Here is a 13,072-nt window from a genome sequence, read left to right as displayed (position 1 = left end):
TTTAAAAGCAGTTAAAAACGTGAAAATGGGTGGGTGCGGCTTGTAATCGGGTGCGCTTTGTAGTCCGGAATTTACAGTATTTAAATCTTTTTTTTTTTATAAACCATCAACGTTTTTATCTTCAGAAGACAGTGGACTCATAAATAATTATCGCAAAATGCTCATAATAATTAGATTTTAACTTTGTGAAGACGATGACGTCATATCCGCCAAACAAAAAGAAAAGTAGTGGGCATGGTGTCCGAATTGCTTTTAAAATTCAGGGCGCTAGATAGTGCCGCACTATGTAGTTTTTTAGTATTTAGGGGTTAGGGTGGGAATTCGGACATAACCACTGTGTTTGCTCTGGCGTTATTGTGAATACACTAACACATAGTGGTATCTCACTGTTTATTCCAATATACAAATATTTATAGATGTTACAAGGTTTGGAGTTAGCGTAGTCACAGCAACGTTAGTCTGTCTTCTTACGTGTTCCAAAAAGGTGGGGTATTTTGTGAATACGCTAACGCAGCTAACATGTAGCGCGTTGGAGTGTTGGTTTTTTTACATAATACAAGGTTTTGAGTTAGCATAGTCACAGCAACGTTAGTCTGGTTTTTACACGCTGCAAACAGAGTGGGGTATTATTGTAAATACGTTAACAGTGTTTTTCTTTTTATGTGTTACTAACAAAGGTACAGAGTTACAGGTATTGTAAAGACGCTAACTGGCTAACGCTTTTAACGTACCTAACGTGTTGCGTCTTTCAACTAAGTTTTAGAGTTACTGTAAACGCCCCAAGAGCAGTAATAAAGTCTGACTGACTCACAGACTCTTGTTTTGCTTAATGCATGTTATGGATCGATGCACCTTATTTATCACAGAAGTTCGAAAACAGACCATTCATTGACAGTGCACCTCATAACTCTATAAATGACTAAATCCATCTAATTTAAGCTACAGGTGATAGTTAACAAAACAAGAAAACAGACATTAGTTTTAGTTCTTCAACTTTCCTGTTAGAACAATAAACGGTCCATTAAAGCTTCAGTTCACTTTCAGGTGAATTTGCTGTGACCTCATCACTGTTTCCCACTCTTCTTCCTACATAAAATATCTTTGAGAAACATTTTATTAGCCAGTTTTTTAGATACTTTTGTTGTTGTTTTTTTTCTTAAACTGCCTGAGCATCTCAGACTATCAAAGCGTGCTGACAGACACGGGCACATGTATGACCTGCCCCAGTAAAAGAGCTGGAGCGACATGCAGCAGGCGATGCGGCGAAGAGACTCTAATCGTTTCACTCTCCCCCTTTTTACCCCTCCAGCCCCTACGTCCATTTATGCCGCAGAAAATGATTTCTGACTGAAGCGGTGTTAAAATCAATGGGCGTTTGATTGCCTCAGCCCGAAGTGTTTTATAATCTTTAAAACGCTCCTCTCGTTGTCTATTTTCAAAGGTACGCTAACGCGCGGCTCGTCCTCATGTGGGTAGCAATCCGATTGGTTCCCCCGAGACTCCATTCTCCTCGCCTCTTTGTCTCCAGAGCTCCCTTTCAGGCGGGGGCGCTGATCTCGAAGGAGGAGATGGCAGAGATACAGTAGATCTGTTCGCCGCCAATGACTTCTTCGCTCCCCACCACATTTTTACGCTTGAATTTTAACTGCGAGGGACTCGTGTCTTTGGCGCCACTTTTGAGGATCTGCTCACCGGTCGACTATAGCGAAGCTTGTTTGAGATTTAGACACGAGAGGAGGGAAAAGGAGATCGTAGTGATGAAGTCGGATTCAGGATTTGAATCTTTTATTTTGTAATTTATTTATTTGTTAAGTATTATATCAGTACATGTACAATTTATTGTATTTTGTTTACTTTTATGAATTGAAAAAAATATTTACATTAATTTTGAAGTCTGTCTTCTTTTGTTGCGGGTCTCTGCAGTGCATAAAATGTAAATTACTTTTTAAATAAAGTTGGATTTACTTTTTTTTAGAAGGAAATTTAGGCAACAATGATCAGACGCCTGCCATGACATTCATTAGATGATGTTCTTCTTTCTTAAAGGATTACCCAAGATGCTCGCCGTCACCAACTACAGCGGCGACCCAAGCCCCGCCTCTGGCCCAGCCCTCTACATCCAAACGGGAGACATCATAGAGTTGATATGTGCCGACCTGCAGAGCCGATGGTGGCAGGTGAGGTATTTGACAGAGTGTTTGGGAAGATGCATTAAACTTCATTAAATCTGCTTGTGCTGGTTTGATGCCGTCACTTGAATTATTCCAGGTAAATCACAGGGTTAGAAGTTCAAAAACAATCTTGTCATCGAGAAAAGTTTTGCGGGAACATAAGCCACTGATGTTTACATTTTACACTACTACAAAATAAAAGCACTTCCTGAAACTCAAACTAAAACTAGTGATTGATTCAGGAAACATCCTGACTTGTGGTCCATTGCAGTTTTTAGACACAAAAAGTGTCCCTTAATGTCTAATATTGAACAACTTCTTAAAACACATTTACATTTTTTTTTAAAAACATTTTATTTAAAGTCCCACTCTGATCATTTTTTGATATATATTCTAAAAGTGTTCCCAGATGTCTTGTGATTATGATTATGAAAATACCACAAGAACATGTTGAAATCACCAAAACACGATTTTCATCTGAGTGGGTCTTTCATTTCAGGAAGATTACATCTACTTTGGCTGTTTTTACAGTCTGCAAAGCCACTTATATACCCTTCAAATGATCTGATTCCAGCAAATCTCCCTACACTTGAATAAAAAATGGTTAAAACGCAGAAAGAATTCAATTAGCGGGTGTGAAAGTGTTTCTGGAGGAAGAATCAGACCCATAGTTAGCAAACATTCAATACCCATCACCTTTGCGGCAGCAGCTCTATAATCGTTTCTGTTCCAGGAATGTGTGACAGATGGAATCGATCGCAGTAATTTCATTTCTTTCAGCGGCGGCCGTCTGTTTACCTTTTCTGTGTAAGCAGATTTGATCATGATTAGTCTGTGAGAGGATGCAGCGGAGGAGCACAACAGGAGAAGATTGACCCCCGAAAAGAGCAAGGTTCCTTCACAAAATGTCTTTAAAGTAGTTCAACTGAAATACGGTTTAAAATCATGTCAACTTTGACTGAAAAAAATAGGATGGGGGCCTGTCATAAAGCCATGAGTTAATCAGGGTTGTGTCCGAATTCCCACCCTAACCCCTAACTACCAAAAAGCTCTAAAGTGTGGCCCTATGTAGTGCCCTGGTTTTTAAAAGCAATTTGGACACCATACTCACTACTTTATTTATTTATTTTTTTTAACGGCACACATGACATCATCGATTTTACGAAGTTAAAATCTAATTGATAATGTGTATTGCGACAATTATTTATGAATCCACTGTGTTCTTAAGATAAAAACGTTGATGATTTATTAAAAAAATACATTTAAATACATTTTTGTTGGCAAAAATTGTTCAGACGCAATGCATTGTGGTCTATAATCGATGCACACTGGTTTTTCGCAGAGACTTCTGGGAAATTCACTGGATTTTGGAATTGTAGATTCAGACAGCCCTACAAAAAGGAGAACGCACTATATAGGGGGTTAGGGTGGCCCCGCAGTTTTTGAGCCAATAATAGTATTATTATTAAAATCATCAATACAAACTTCTTTAAGCATTACAAAAATAACAAAAGCATTTTATTTAAACATATTTAGCATATTTTAAATAAAGAATAACAACAATAACAAAATAATAATAATAAAATGTGTATTTCAAATCATTTAGTTTTTAATGGCCTTCCACTCTGGTGTTTTGCCACCCTTCCAAAGTCTTCTGCCCCCCTCCCAACCCCTATATAAAACGTTCTAGCTCCGACCCTGTATATAGTGCAGTAAGTAGTGGTAATAGTGGGATTGGGTTGCCATGCCAACATGAAACTTTATTGTTCTTAAAATGAAAAAAAAAAGGTTTGCTTGGATTAATATTGACATTTACTGGGGGGAAAAAAACGTGATGACTTAATCTGGAATCCATCATTAGGAAAAGCTTCATTAGGCCTGGTTAATTCCATGCTGGTGTAATTGGTAATTATTATGCGTTCATTTGTTTGATGAAGAACTCATCATAGCATATAAGTCAAGGAGCATCTCTGAGACTCCGGGAAATCCCTGATTTGTTTGGTATTTTTTGTACGTTAGACACATTTTAACGAGGTCAAGTCCTTTTTTGAAAAAAATAAAGTAAAAGGGAATGGTTTTACTGCATTTTAAGAGTTGGATTAGTTGTGTTTCTCATCTCCCAGCTTCAGGTAAATGCTTCCCTCATTCATTTTGGATGCATTTCTCTATATATTTTTGGTTTTGTGTCAGGCGTTCACGGCAGGAGGCTAATATCCGTGCACGGCCTGAAGAGTGTGCAGCGTGTGACGAATAAATCCCCTTGAATCTGGCGCGCCTTAACCACTTATCGACTGGAGCTGTGACAGAATTCAAAAAGGGTTCTTTTTTTTCTTCTTTTGTTTCTTTTTCAAGAAACGAATAAACCAGAAAAATGGTTTTTAAATGGATGTTAGTGTTTGTTTGACAAAAGCTGGAGTTTTAAACTTCCAGTCATTTCCTTTTCAACTTAAAAAATGCCCAAATTAAACAAAAAGTGTTTGCTTTTGTCAATAAACAGAGGGAAACAAATATACTTCAAGGCTCATCATCCTGAGAAAACTAAGGAACTCTTCCTCGCCTCCTGCCAGGAATAATTCCTCCGACAGCGAGCTGCCGCTGTGTGTTTGCGCTGCCGGCTCATTGCTCCTGTGTTCTGAAAACGCGCTCGGCCAGATGTGCGTAACACAATTATGTGTCTGTGCTTTCAGGGCAGAATCCTGGAGACAAAAGAAGTCGGCTTCTTCCCGAGTGAAGCCGTGCGGCCTTGTCCATGCGTAAGCAGCTTTTTTTCTACTTTGGAAAAAGATATTTTCCAAGTTATTTTTCATGTTTTAGGTGAAATAGAAGAGTAGAATTTGCCTTCTATGTCTTTTTAAAATAAGTTGTCGCTTTTGACGTCTCGTAAATCTTTGGCCATTTACGCCATCATGGGGAATCAGCCGAGTCTGATGCAGAGCAAAATGCAGTGCATTGCTAACGTAAAGTGTTGCAGAATCCGCTGGAATGACTTTAATTATGTAAACGGTTAGAAGAGTTATCACAGTGGAAAGAATGGAAACGCCGGAGCCACAGTTCTGATGCTTAAGGGTTAAAAAAAGCGTATTTTGCTCAAAAAGAATTTCATATCTCTAAAGTGATTATATTTATACACCTTTTCTCCAAATATGTCCTATTTTAAGCACTTCAAGTCCACCTTAATTCTAAAACATATTTATCTTAAAAGTGAGAGTAGAATGACACATTTTAAGATCATTTGTCTTAGGTATAAAATGTGCTTACCTTTAAACTATTGTCTTCTGAAGTTATTTTCCATTGTCTATCTTCATCAGTTAGGGGATGGGGGGTTGTGTGTAGGTCTGGGGAGGGAGCTCTATTTTGATTTTGCGCTTGTTTTTATATTATTTATTTTGTTTAATGTAACGCACTTTGTGTTATGTTTTTAAAGTTTGATTTGATTTCAATCTATTTTTACTGTTATGTACCATAAAACCTACGAATCACGAAAACTGGGCTAACCTACACGAGATACACATTGAGGTTGTAGATCACTCGGTGAAGCCATAGAGCGGAAATATTCAGGCACATTTCTCTACGGGCAAGTTACAGGTCATGTTGAGCAGCAAGGATAGATTTACCACCCCAAGTCGTGCGCTAAGAGTCTCTTGGGGCTGTTCTAGTGATAAGTGCGCAATCCTGACTGTTAAGGGCTTTCTGACGTTTGTGTGCGGTCGGTCATGAGCCAGTACTCACACCTTACTAACGAGTACAGTGTGACATAAGGGCACCGGACGACAGTGTCACCCGTACCGCCATTAGTTTGGCAACATACATTAGTCTTACGAATACTTGACTTACCACAAACCCAACAACCGTACGTTCCACTTTCATGACATCCTTCACGGTAGCCGTACAAGCCTCAGGGGAACTTCAAGACCCACCTGCGCTCCCCTTAGCCCTTGTGCTATCCAAGGCACTTTAGTGGGTCTACATGACCCAACTCCCAACATTAGACAGTGCACTGAACCTTTTTTCTTCAATGATTTGTGATCTTCACTGGTGTCCATGGATTACATGAAATCTATCCACCTTTATCATGGTAGGGACAACACCTCAATGTAAGTGTGGGGGTCATCTGGACCCCACAAGATAGCACAAGGGTTAAGATGCGGCCGCTCCTCTCTACGACCCTCCATGGGTCCAGACAACCAAAAAAAAAAAAAAAAAGAGGATATAAGTCAACCTCCGTCTACAGCTAGACCTCCAACTATTCACAAACCAAACCTTTGCTCAAAAATTTTGCGTAGTGTTACTGAAAAGTTACCAGTAGGTTAGTTTGGTCTTCTATCAAGTATAAAGAGAAATTTGAACCTGAAACTAGACAAAATATACTTGTAAAAATGTGGTGTTTTTGCAATGTACCTGAAAGAAATACTAGTTTCAGATAAATATGTCATTTCTTGATGGATAGAAACAGTGATTTTCTTGAAGTGGGACGCTAAGCAAAAGTGCTTTTTCTTCGTTTGGCACAGCTGGGGTTGTCATGTTGCGTTTCAAACTCAGACGGTTCTGCTGCGTCAGCAGAATGAAGCCTCCTGCTGATAAACTCCTACTGCCATGTCTCGGTGCAGTAAAGATAAGGAGAGCACTTAGCGGTTTTATTGAGGCTGTTCTGCGTAACAGCGTCTGTCATAAGTATCAGGCTGGAAGCCTTTCTCTGGCGCCACTGACATGGTTTTTTTTTTTTTTTTGACGCTAAAGGGGTTGAGTTTGTGTCAGATTAGTGAGAGCTTAGTGTCAACAACAACAAAAACACATGTCCACTTCTTTTTGCCCCTTGCTCCAGGTCCCGAAGCCTGTCGATTTCTCCTCCCAGCCCTGGTACGTTCACACCTCCGCCCCGGCCGAAACGCATCGCAGGGCGGAAGGAAGCGCAGACACAAATGCAATCCGGCGTGCTTCAACCTGAATGCATAAACACACACACCATTTTTCCCTGCTGCAGGTTTGCAGGTCCCATGGAGAGACTGCAGGCAGAGGCGGAGCTCATAAACCGAGTCAACAGCACCTACCTGGTTCGCCATCGCAGCAAAGAGTACACCGAGTACGCCATCAGCATAAAGTAGGTCCAACGTGTGACTCCTTAATTAGCAATAATATGCCTCGCTGCGTTAAACTCGTTAGGACCCAGCTGATTGAGATTTCATGTTCTTGTTTAGGGGAAATGACTCGACAGTCTGTAGTGACACTAAATGCATCGTACACAGTCAAACCAATTGGCCCTTCATGTAGGCTCCCTCGCCCCGGAGGCTGATCTAATATCGGTTTGTCCTGCAGGTGTCAAAGCGTTATTAGATCTTCAGTGCGTAGAAAAAAAACAAAAAGACAACCTTATTTGTCAGAGTTGGTTTGAAATGAATAATAAAACATGTCAAGATAAGTTACTGGATTTACTTATCAAGTACCTACAACCCCTGTAAAATCTGCATATCACTAATCATATGCTTTAACACAGATGATATCCTGGTTCCATAAACATTGATATCAACCTTTAAGGAGATGGCCAGTGCTCAAATTCAGACATTTCGCTTTGTCCTCCTCTGACCCCAGCTGGTATATGTGTCTGCGAGATGAGATGATTAGCTCCCCTGGTTATCTAGCTACAAAAAAAACAATTAGGGTTCATTGTTTGTTTCTGCTAGCTTCTAGCCAAACCACAGTATTGACCTGATGCAACTCCCAGCTGCACTGCAGAGCTGGAGGAGTCCGTTTAATAGGATCTTGGGAGGGGGATGTGCTTAACCCCAGTCTGAGTGGGCGGAGTGGACTTGATCAAACAAGATGCTGATCATGGATCAGGTCAAAAATACATTGTGCTTTCAACAATGACTTAAAACATTTGCTAATTAAAATCATGTACAAGCAAGTAATGAGCAATTAAAAAGCTACTTTTAAAAATGTTCTTAGTTTGTTTTGTGAAAGAAAAGAAACCTTTATCAAATATTTCCAATTATAAATGCATGAAATGATTTATAATTATTTATAATCAAAAATGTAAGGCTGTGTTTAATAATACATATTTTTTAAATAGACAATGTTCTTATGTACCAATTATAAATGTTTTGATTAAAAGAAAGGAATCATTTTGTTTAATTATGTTGAAACTACCTAACAATTGTTGGATAAAGATAAAGAGAAGAGAAGAAAAAGAAAAAATTTGCTTTTTTTTAAATATTGCTAAAAGTTGCACAGTGAAGACAATGTTTGCTGAAAAAGCTTACCAATGCTAGTATTAAACCTTTACTTTTTAATTGGCTAAAAAAAAGTTATAAAGGAAAAATGAAGAAAATTAATTCAAATGTCAAAATAAATGCTAAACCTGTCAAACACCACAAACAAAAGTTAGCTCAGCAATGCAATTAAAATTAACAATATTCAATATTCAGTGGACAATTCTAATACGAATGACAACATAATGAAAAGATTCTTGTAGTTTATCAAAGTGTGGAACCTGTAGGGCCTAAATCTGTGTTTTTTAGTGTTTTTATTTAATAAAAAGACAAGAAATAAATCCAGGGGAATTTCACAGATTCCTTTGTGCCACGTATAGAAACAGTTTCTGTTCAGCTGAACACAAAGAGGCACTTCACAACTTCAGGCTGGGAAATTTTAATGTTCACGTTGTCTGCATTTCAGTCTGTGTGACTTTAGCTTCCAAGGAGCCCAAAAAAAGGAATCAGTCTTCTGGATGCACTGCTGTCCATTTGATATTTGTCCTGGAATTCTGTAGCTTTTTTTATTTTTGAAGCTTTTTTTATTGGATTTTTTCTCAATTCATCCTTATTCTGTCAGCAGAAAAGAATAATAGAAATGTGGGTTTTGTTTTATGGCGAATGGTTCCAGCCGGACTCAGGTGTTCTGCTTGGCTGGAATCTGCTCACAGGTGGAGGCGTGGCCGACTGGATTCAAAGTGAAATGCTCGCCTCCCGCAATGGCGGCGGGCTAGAAAAATCCTGTTGCTCCCCATCTCAAGATAAAATAATGATTGCTTTTGTGGTTTTGGGATTTCTAATAGCTGACAGCCCCGCCCCCGCCCCGCCCCACCACAGAGGAGGACTTTCTTTTATTAAAATAAAAGAAACTACAAATAATGACCTTATTCTGTCTTTCATTCAATTAAAGGTCAATCATAGAATATTAAAATAGGTTTATTTTAGACGTACACCGCTCTGCAGAAAGCTCTCTGGGTAAAAACGCTAATGTAGCTTAAAATTTAGTAGGAAAGCCAAAATTCGATTCAAAAATCACGAAAGCCATTTTAAGATGAAATGATCGGAAAAAGGTTGAACCTCGCCGATAAAAATGTCATGTTTTTGTGAGAAAACTGCACAAAAACAGGCATTTATGGAGTTCTGTTTGACAATGTGAACATATTAGCATGTAAATAAATGGGAGCTTCTCCTGGCTACAATGTTCCAGCCACCTGCTACCTGGATTTGATCACAACACTGAGAAACAGAACAAGACTTACACAGATTGTTGCAGCAAAGCTGTTCTCAAAGGAGCCTTTGTGTTCCACACTCCGAGCTCCCATCAGCCACCTCTGTGAATGCAAACACAACGGCAGGAACACACACTGCCTCCTAAACACCCATCGCTCTCTGGCCACCGAGCTTCGGGTCCCCCCGCGCGTTAGAGGGATGGCCCGGCTCTCCGGGAGGGCCAGAGGCCGGCCACAAATCGATGGCGGTGATCAGAGAGGAAAATTATACTCATAACTTATTCAATGGCCCACAGGTACAACAATGATGTGAAGCACATAAAGATCCTGACCAAGGACGGCTGCTACTACATCGCAGAGAACAAGAAGTTCAGGAGCATATTAGTGAGTCTTTTCTATCTTTTGTATTTATTCTTTCATTCCACCACTGCAATTCATAAATAAATGATCCCGTCCAGCTAATGAAGCATCCAAAAACAGACTTTTTTTGTCCAGTCGTGTGCATAAAACATATCTCTGCATAGGCTTTCCTCTTCTTCAAGTGGAATGTCCAAATGCGCAGAGTCGTGTGTTTTTGTAGTCGTAACACTTGAGGCGTAAATGCGACGCACAGTTGTTGGATTCATTACGGCTGTGTGCCTGTGCATTGATTAAGGAGCTGATCGAGTACTACAAGCACCACTCCCTGAGAGAAGGCTTCAAGAGTCTGGACACAACCCTGCAGTTTCCCTACCGCCAGGCGGAGAACGCCGCTGTGCATCGCCTCAACCGATCAGGAGGAAACAGTGAGTCCTGTTGCTAACGAGACGCTATCCGCTCAAAGAGCAGAGTTAAAATCCCGACTTCAAAACCATTTTTATTTAGTTAACTCATCACTGAGTTAATGCTGATGATTATTTGAAGGTACTTTTTGTTTACATGTTTTAATTCAATGCTACTTCCGTTCCTATATTGGTCAAATGTTCATCGCAGTCTGCTTCAGCTAAATGTTTTTGCTGACAGAAGTAATATTTATTAAAAACTACAAGGTATTGACCATTTCATTAACGAATATAAAACTAGACGACGTCAGAGAAAGGCGGGAAGAAAGACCAGGAGAGCCAATCAGAACATCATGATGACGCTTTCACGCTAAATACATGTGGGGTGACCAACAACAAAAAAACTTGCAGGGAATTCAGTTTTGAAATCCATGCTAAAAAATCCACACTTTATCACAATTTATTAAGGAGATAGTCAAAATTATTTGTAGAAGTTATTTTTATTTTAAGGTAGTAAAAAGCTTGACCTGATGACCATAAAGCATAATGTCTAAAAAGGATCATTTTAATAGTAAAAAACTACAAATTTGTAAATTTAAATTCTGTTTCTAGTTTTGAATTAAGTACTTCTTATTAAAAATGTATATAAAGATTGAACTCAAAAAAGTGTTTTATTTTATTTTATTCAAAGGTAAGACTGTTTCTATGCAGTATAAAAAAGAAAAAAAAGTTAATAAAGTTTTAAAAAATGTATTTTTTGTTGCATGTTCCTGACAAATTATTTTTTATTTTGTAAATGTATTTAATTGATACATTTTTGCAGCCAGAAATGGTAATAATTGGAATTATTCACAGTAAATCATGTAATTATTCCTGCTTAAAAAATTGAAATCATGGCCAGGCACTAATTTATTTTTAAACAGATTTAAATTCCTGTTTGTTTTTGTTCCAGATAGATCTGTAGATGACATATGAAGCAGGAATCAGGAGCTGATCAGTGGGACTTGGTCCAAGAGGGTCAAGTCTCCTCTGTTTTAATTGCGTTTGACTCATCTGTCAAACGGTGCTCAGAGAATCTACAGAGCATGCTATTAGTTTAGATAACACTCTCAGTCGGATCACTGCAGATCAAATCGTTTGGAGCGTCGTGGAACATGGAGAATTGGAACTACAGCTAAGCAAATATATGAGCCCTCTGAAATTATGACTCTTTTGACTCCATTCTTTCTTTAATACAGTGTTCCCCTGCTTGTTTGCGTTTCAACATTCGCGGTTTCACGTATCCGCGGATCGCTTTACGTTCATCACTAAGATTAAACACAAGACTTTTGCGTCTGAAGGAGGAGGGGGAGGAGGGAGGCGGAGATGAAGAGCTCGCCGCTCCGTCAGCTTCCTCGCCGGCTGCTAAAGAATATTTCACACCTATTTCCAGCGGCTCCTGCATCGCTATTACCCAAGTTTGTGCCCCTGCATGACTCAGAAGCAGCCAGAAAATATCCTGGTACTCTGAAGAAGATATTTGCGGAAAATAATTATCATGCAGATTAATGAATGAAGGAAGAAACTGGCCTCTTCATCGCACTTAACTAATGAAGGTGGAAGCATGGACTCCTGGTTTTAGGCACAGAGACAGAGAGACACTCCTCTAATGTTATAAAGTACACTATGGTTCAGTCTATTACTCTGAATTAAGTTGAGTATGTTCTTTCATAAATGTTTTACAAAGCATCAGAAATGTTTTTGATGAGTAAGGATCGGTGACGGACATTCTGCTGCCACCGGGGTGGAGGTGGTTCTCCATATTCATAGATTCTGCTTATTTATGGAGTCTCTGGTCCCCAACCCCCTGAAAACGGGGGTGGGGGGGGGCGGGGATTACGGTATTTGACCTAAGATTCTAGGTATTTTTTCTAATGTCCGTTTTCTTTTTTTTACAGTTTTTCCGATTTTTTTCAGATGTGTTCGTATTTTTTCTTACGTCTTCATTTGTTCTTTCCATTTTTTCATTTTTTGGAATTTTTTCGCCTATTTTCTTACATTGTCGTATGTTTTCTAATGTCTTGGGATTTTTTTCTAATATCTTGTTTTTTTCCCCAAAATAAATGACTCTGGTGTCTGTTTAGTCAAGGCTAGCCGCAGCGGAAAATGACTAAACACCAATTCTTTAAAGACGTTTTTTTGTATTTCACACACTATGTAACATTCAACAAATTATAAAATAAGGTATTTGAAACATGAAAATAGCAGGATGTCCAGCTTTTCCACTTTAATATGTAGGGAAATATTTCATATTTAAATCCAGTATTTAAATACTTCAAAAGATAGCCAACACATTTTAGGAACGTTCAGGTTCACAATAAGAAAGTTAATTTAGTTTGAAATGTACTAAAAAAAGGTTGCCATGCATTCAGAAGTATTTTCTTGTCCAGGAATGTGCTTAGACTCACTTTTCAGTTGTTTTTATTTGTTGCGTCGCCAACATTTCTGATAGTTAGCGAGGTACTTGAACGCATCGAGGCTCTCATGCCTGCAGTTGCTGTTTCTGCTGAACTCTGCAGACGCGTCAGTCTTCACTGCTGCAAACCTGACTCCCTACTCATTCAGAGATTATTTATCACTGAGAGGAGGCAGCAATCCTAATTCCTTCGTCCATCCATGCTCTG

The 13,072-nt window shown here is 39.0% G+C and overlaps 1 protein-coding gene across 4 annotated transcripts in view; it reads left to right on the top strand.

Moving 5' to 3' along the window:
- Window positions 1-13,072, top strand: part of vav3 (vav guanine nucleotide exchange factor 3) — a 97,807-nt gene that overhangs the window by 71,404 nt on the left and 13,331 nt on the right. For 2 of the 4 annotated variants that reach the window (XM_023949928.1, XM_023949929.1), the window contains exons 20-25: window positions 2,047-2,177; window positions 4,859-4,924; window positions 6,994-7,028; window positions 7,153-7,269; window positions 9,945-10,032; window positions 10,304-10,433. In XM_023949928.1, the coding sequence (XP_023805696.1) occupies window positions 2,047-2,177; window positions 4,859-4,924; window positions 6,994-7,028; window positions 7,153-7,269; window positions 9,945-10,032; window positions 10,304-10,433 (567 nt within the window). Of the gene's footprint in view, window positions 1-2,046; window positions 2,178-4,858; window positions 4,925-6,993; window positions 7,029-7,152; window positions 7,270-9,050; window positions 9,358-9,944; window positions 10,033-10,303; window positions 10,434-13,072 lie in introns of those variants that run through there. The other 2 variants (XM_023949930.1, XM_023949931.1) reach the window with 2 other exon arrangements.

The sequence above is a fragment of the Oryzias latipes genome, chromosome 20 (assembly GCF_002234675.1).
Source record: "Oryzias latipes chromosome 20, ASM223467v1".
In the NCBI taxonomy this organism is placed as follows: Eukaryota; Metazoa; Chordata; class Actinopteri; order Beloniformes; family Adrianichthyidae; genus Oryzias; species Oryzias latipes.
This window is presented reverse-complemented; position numbering and strand designations above follow the sequence as displayed.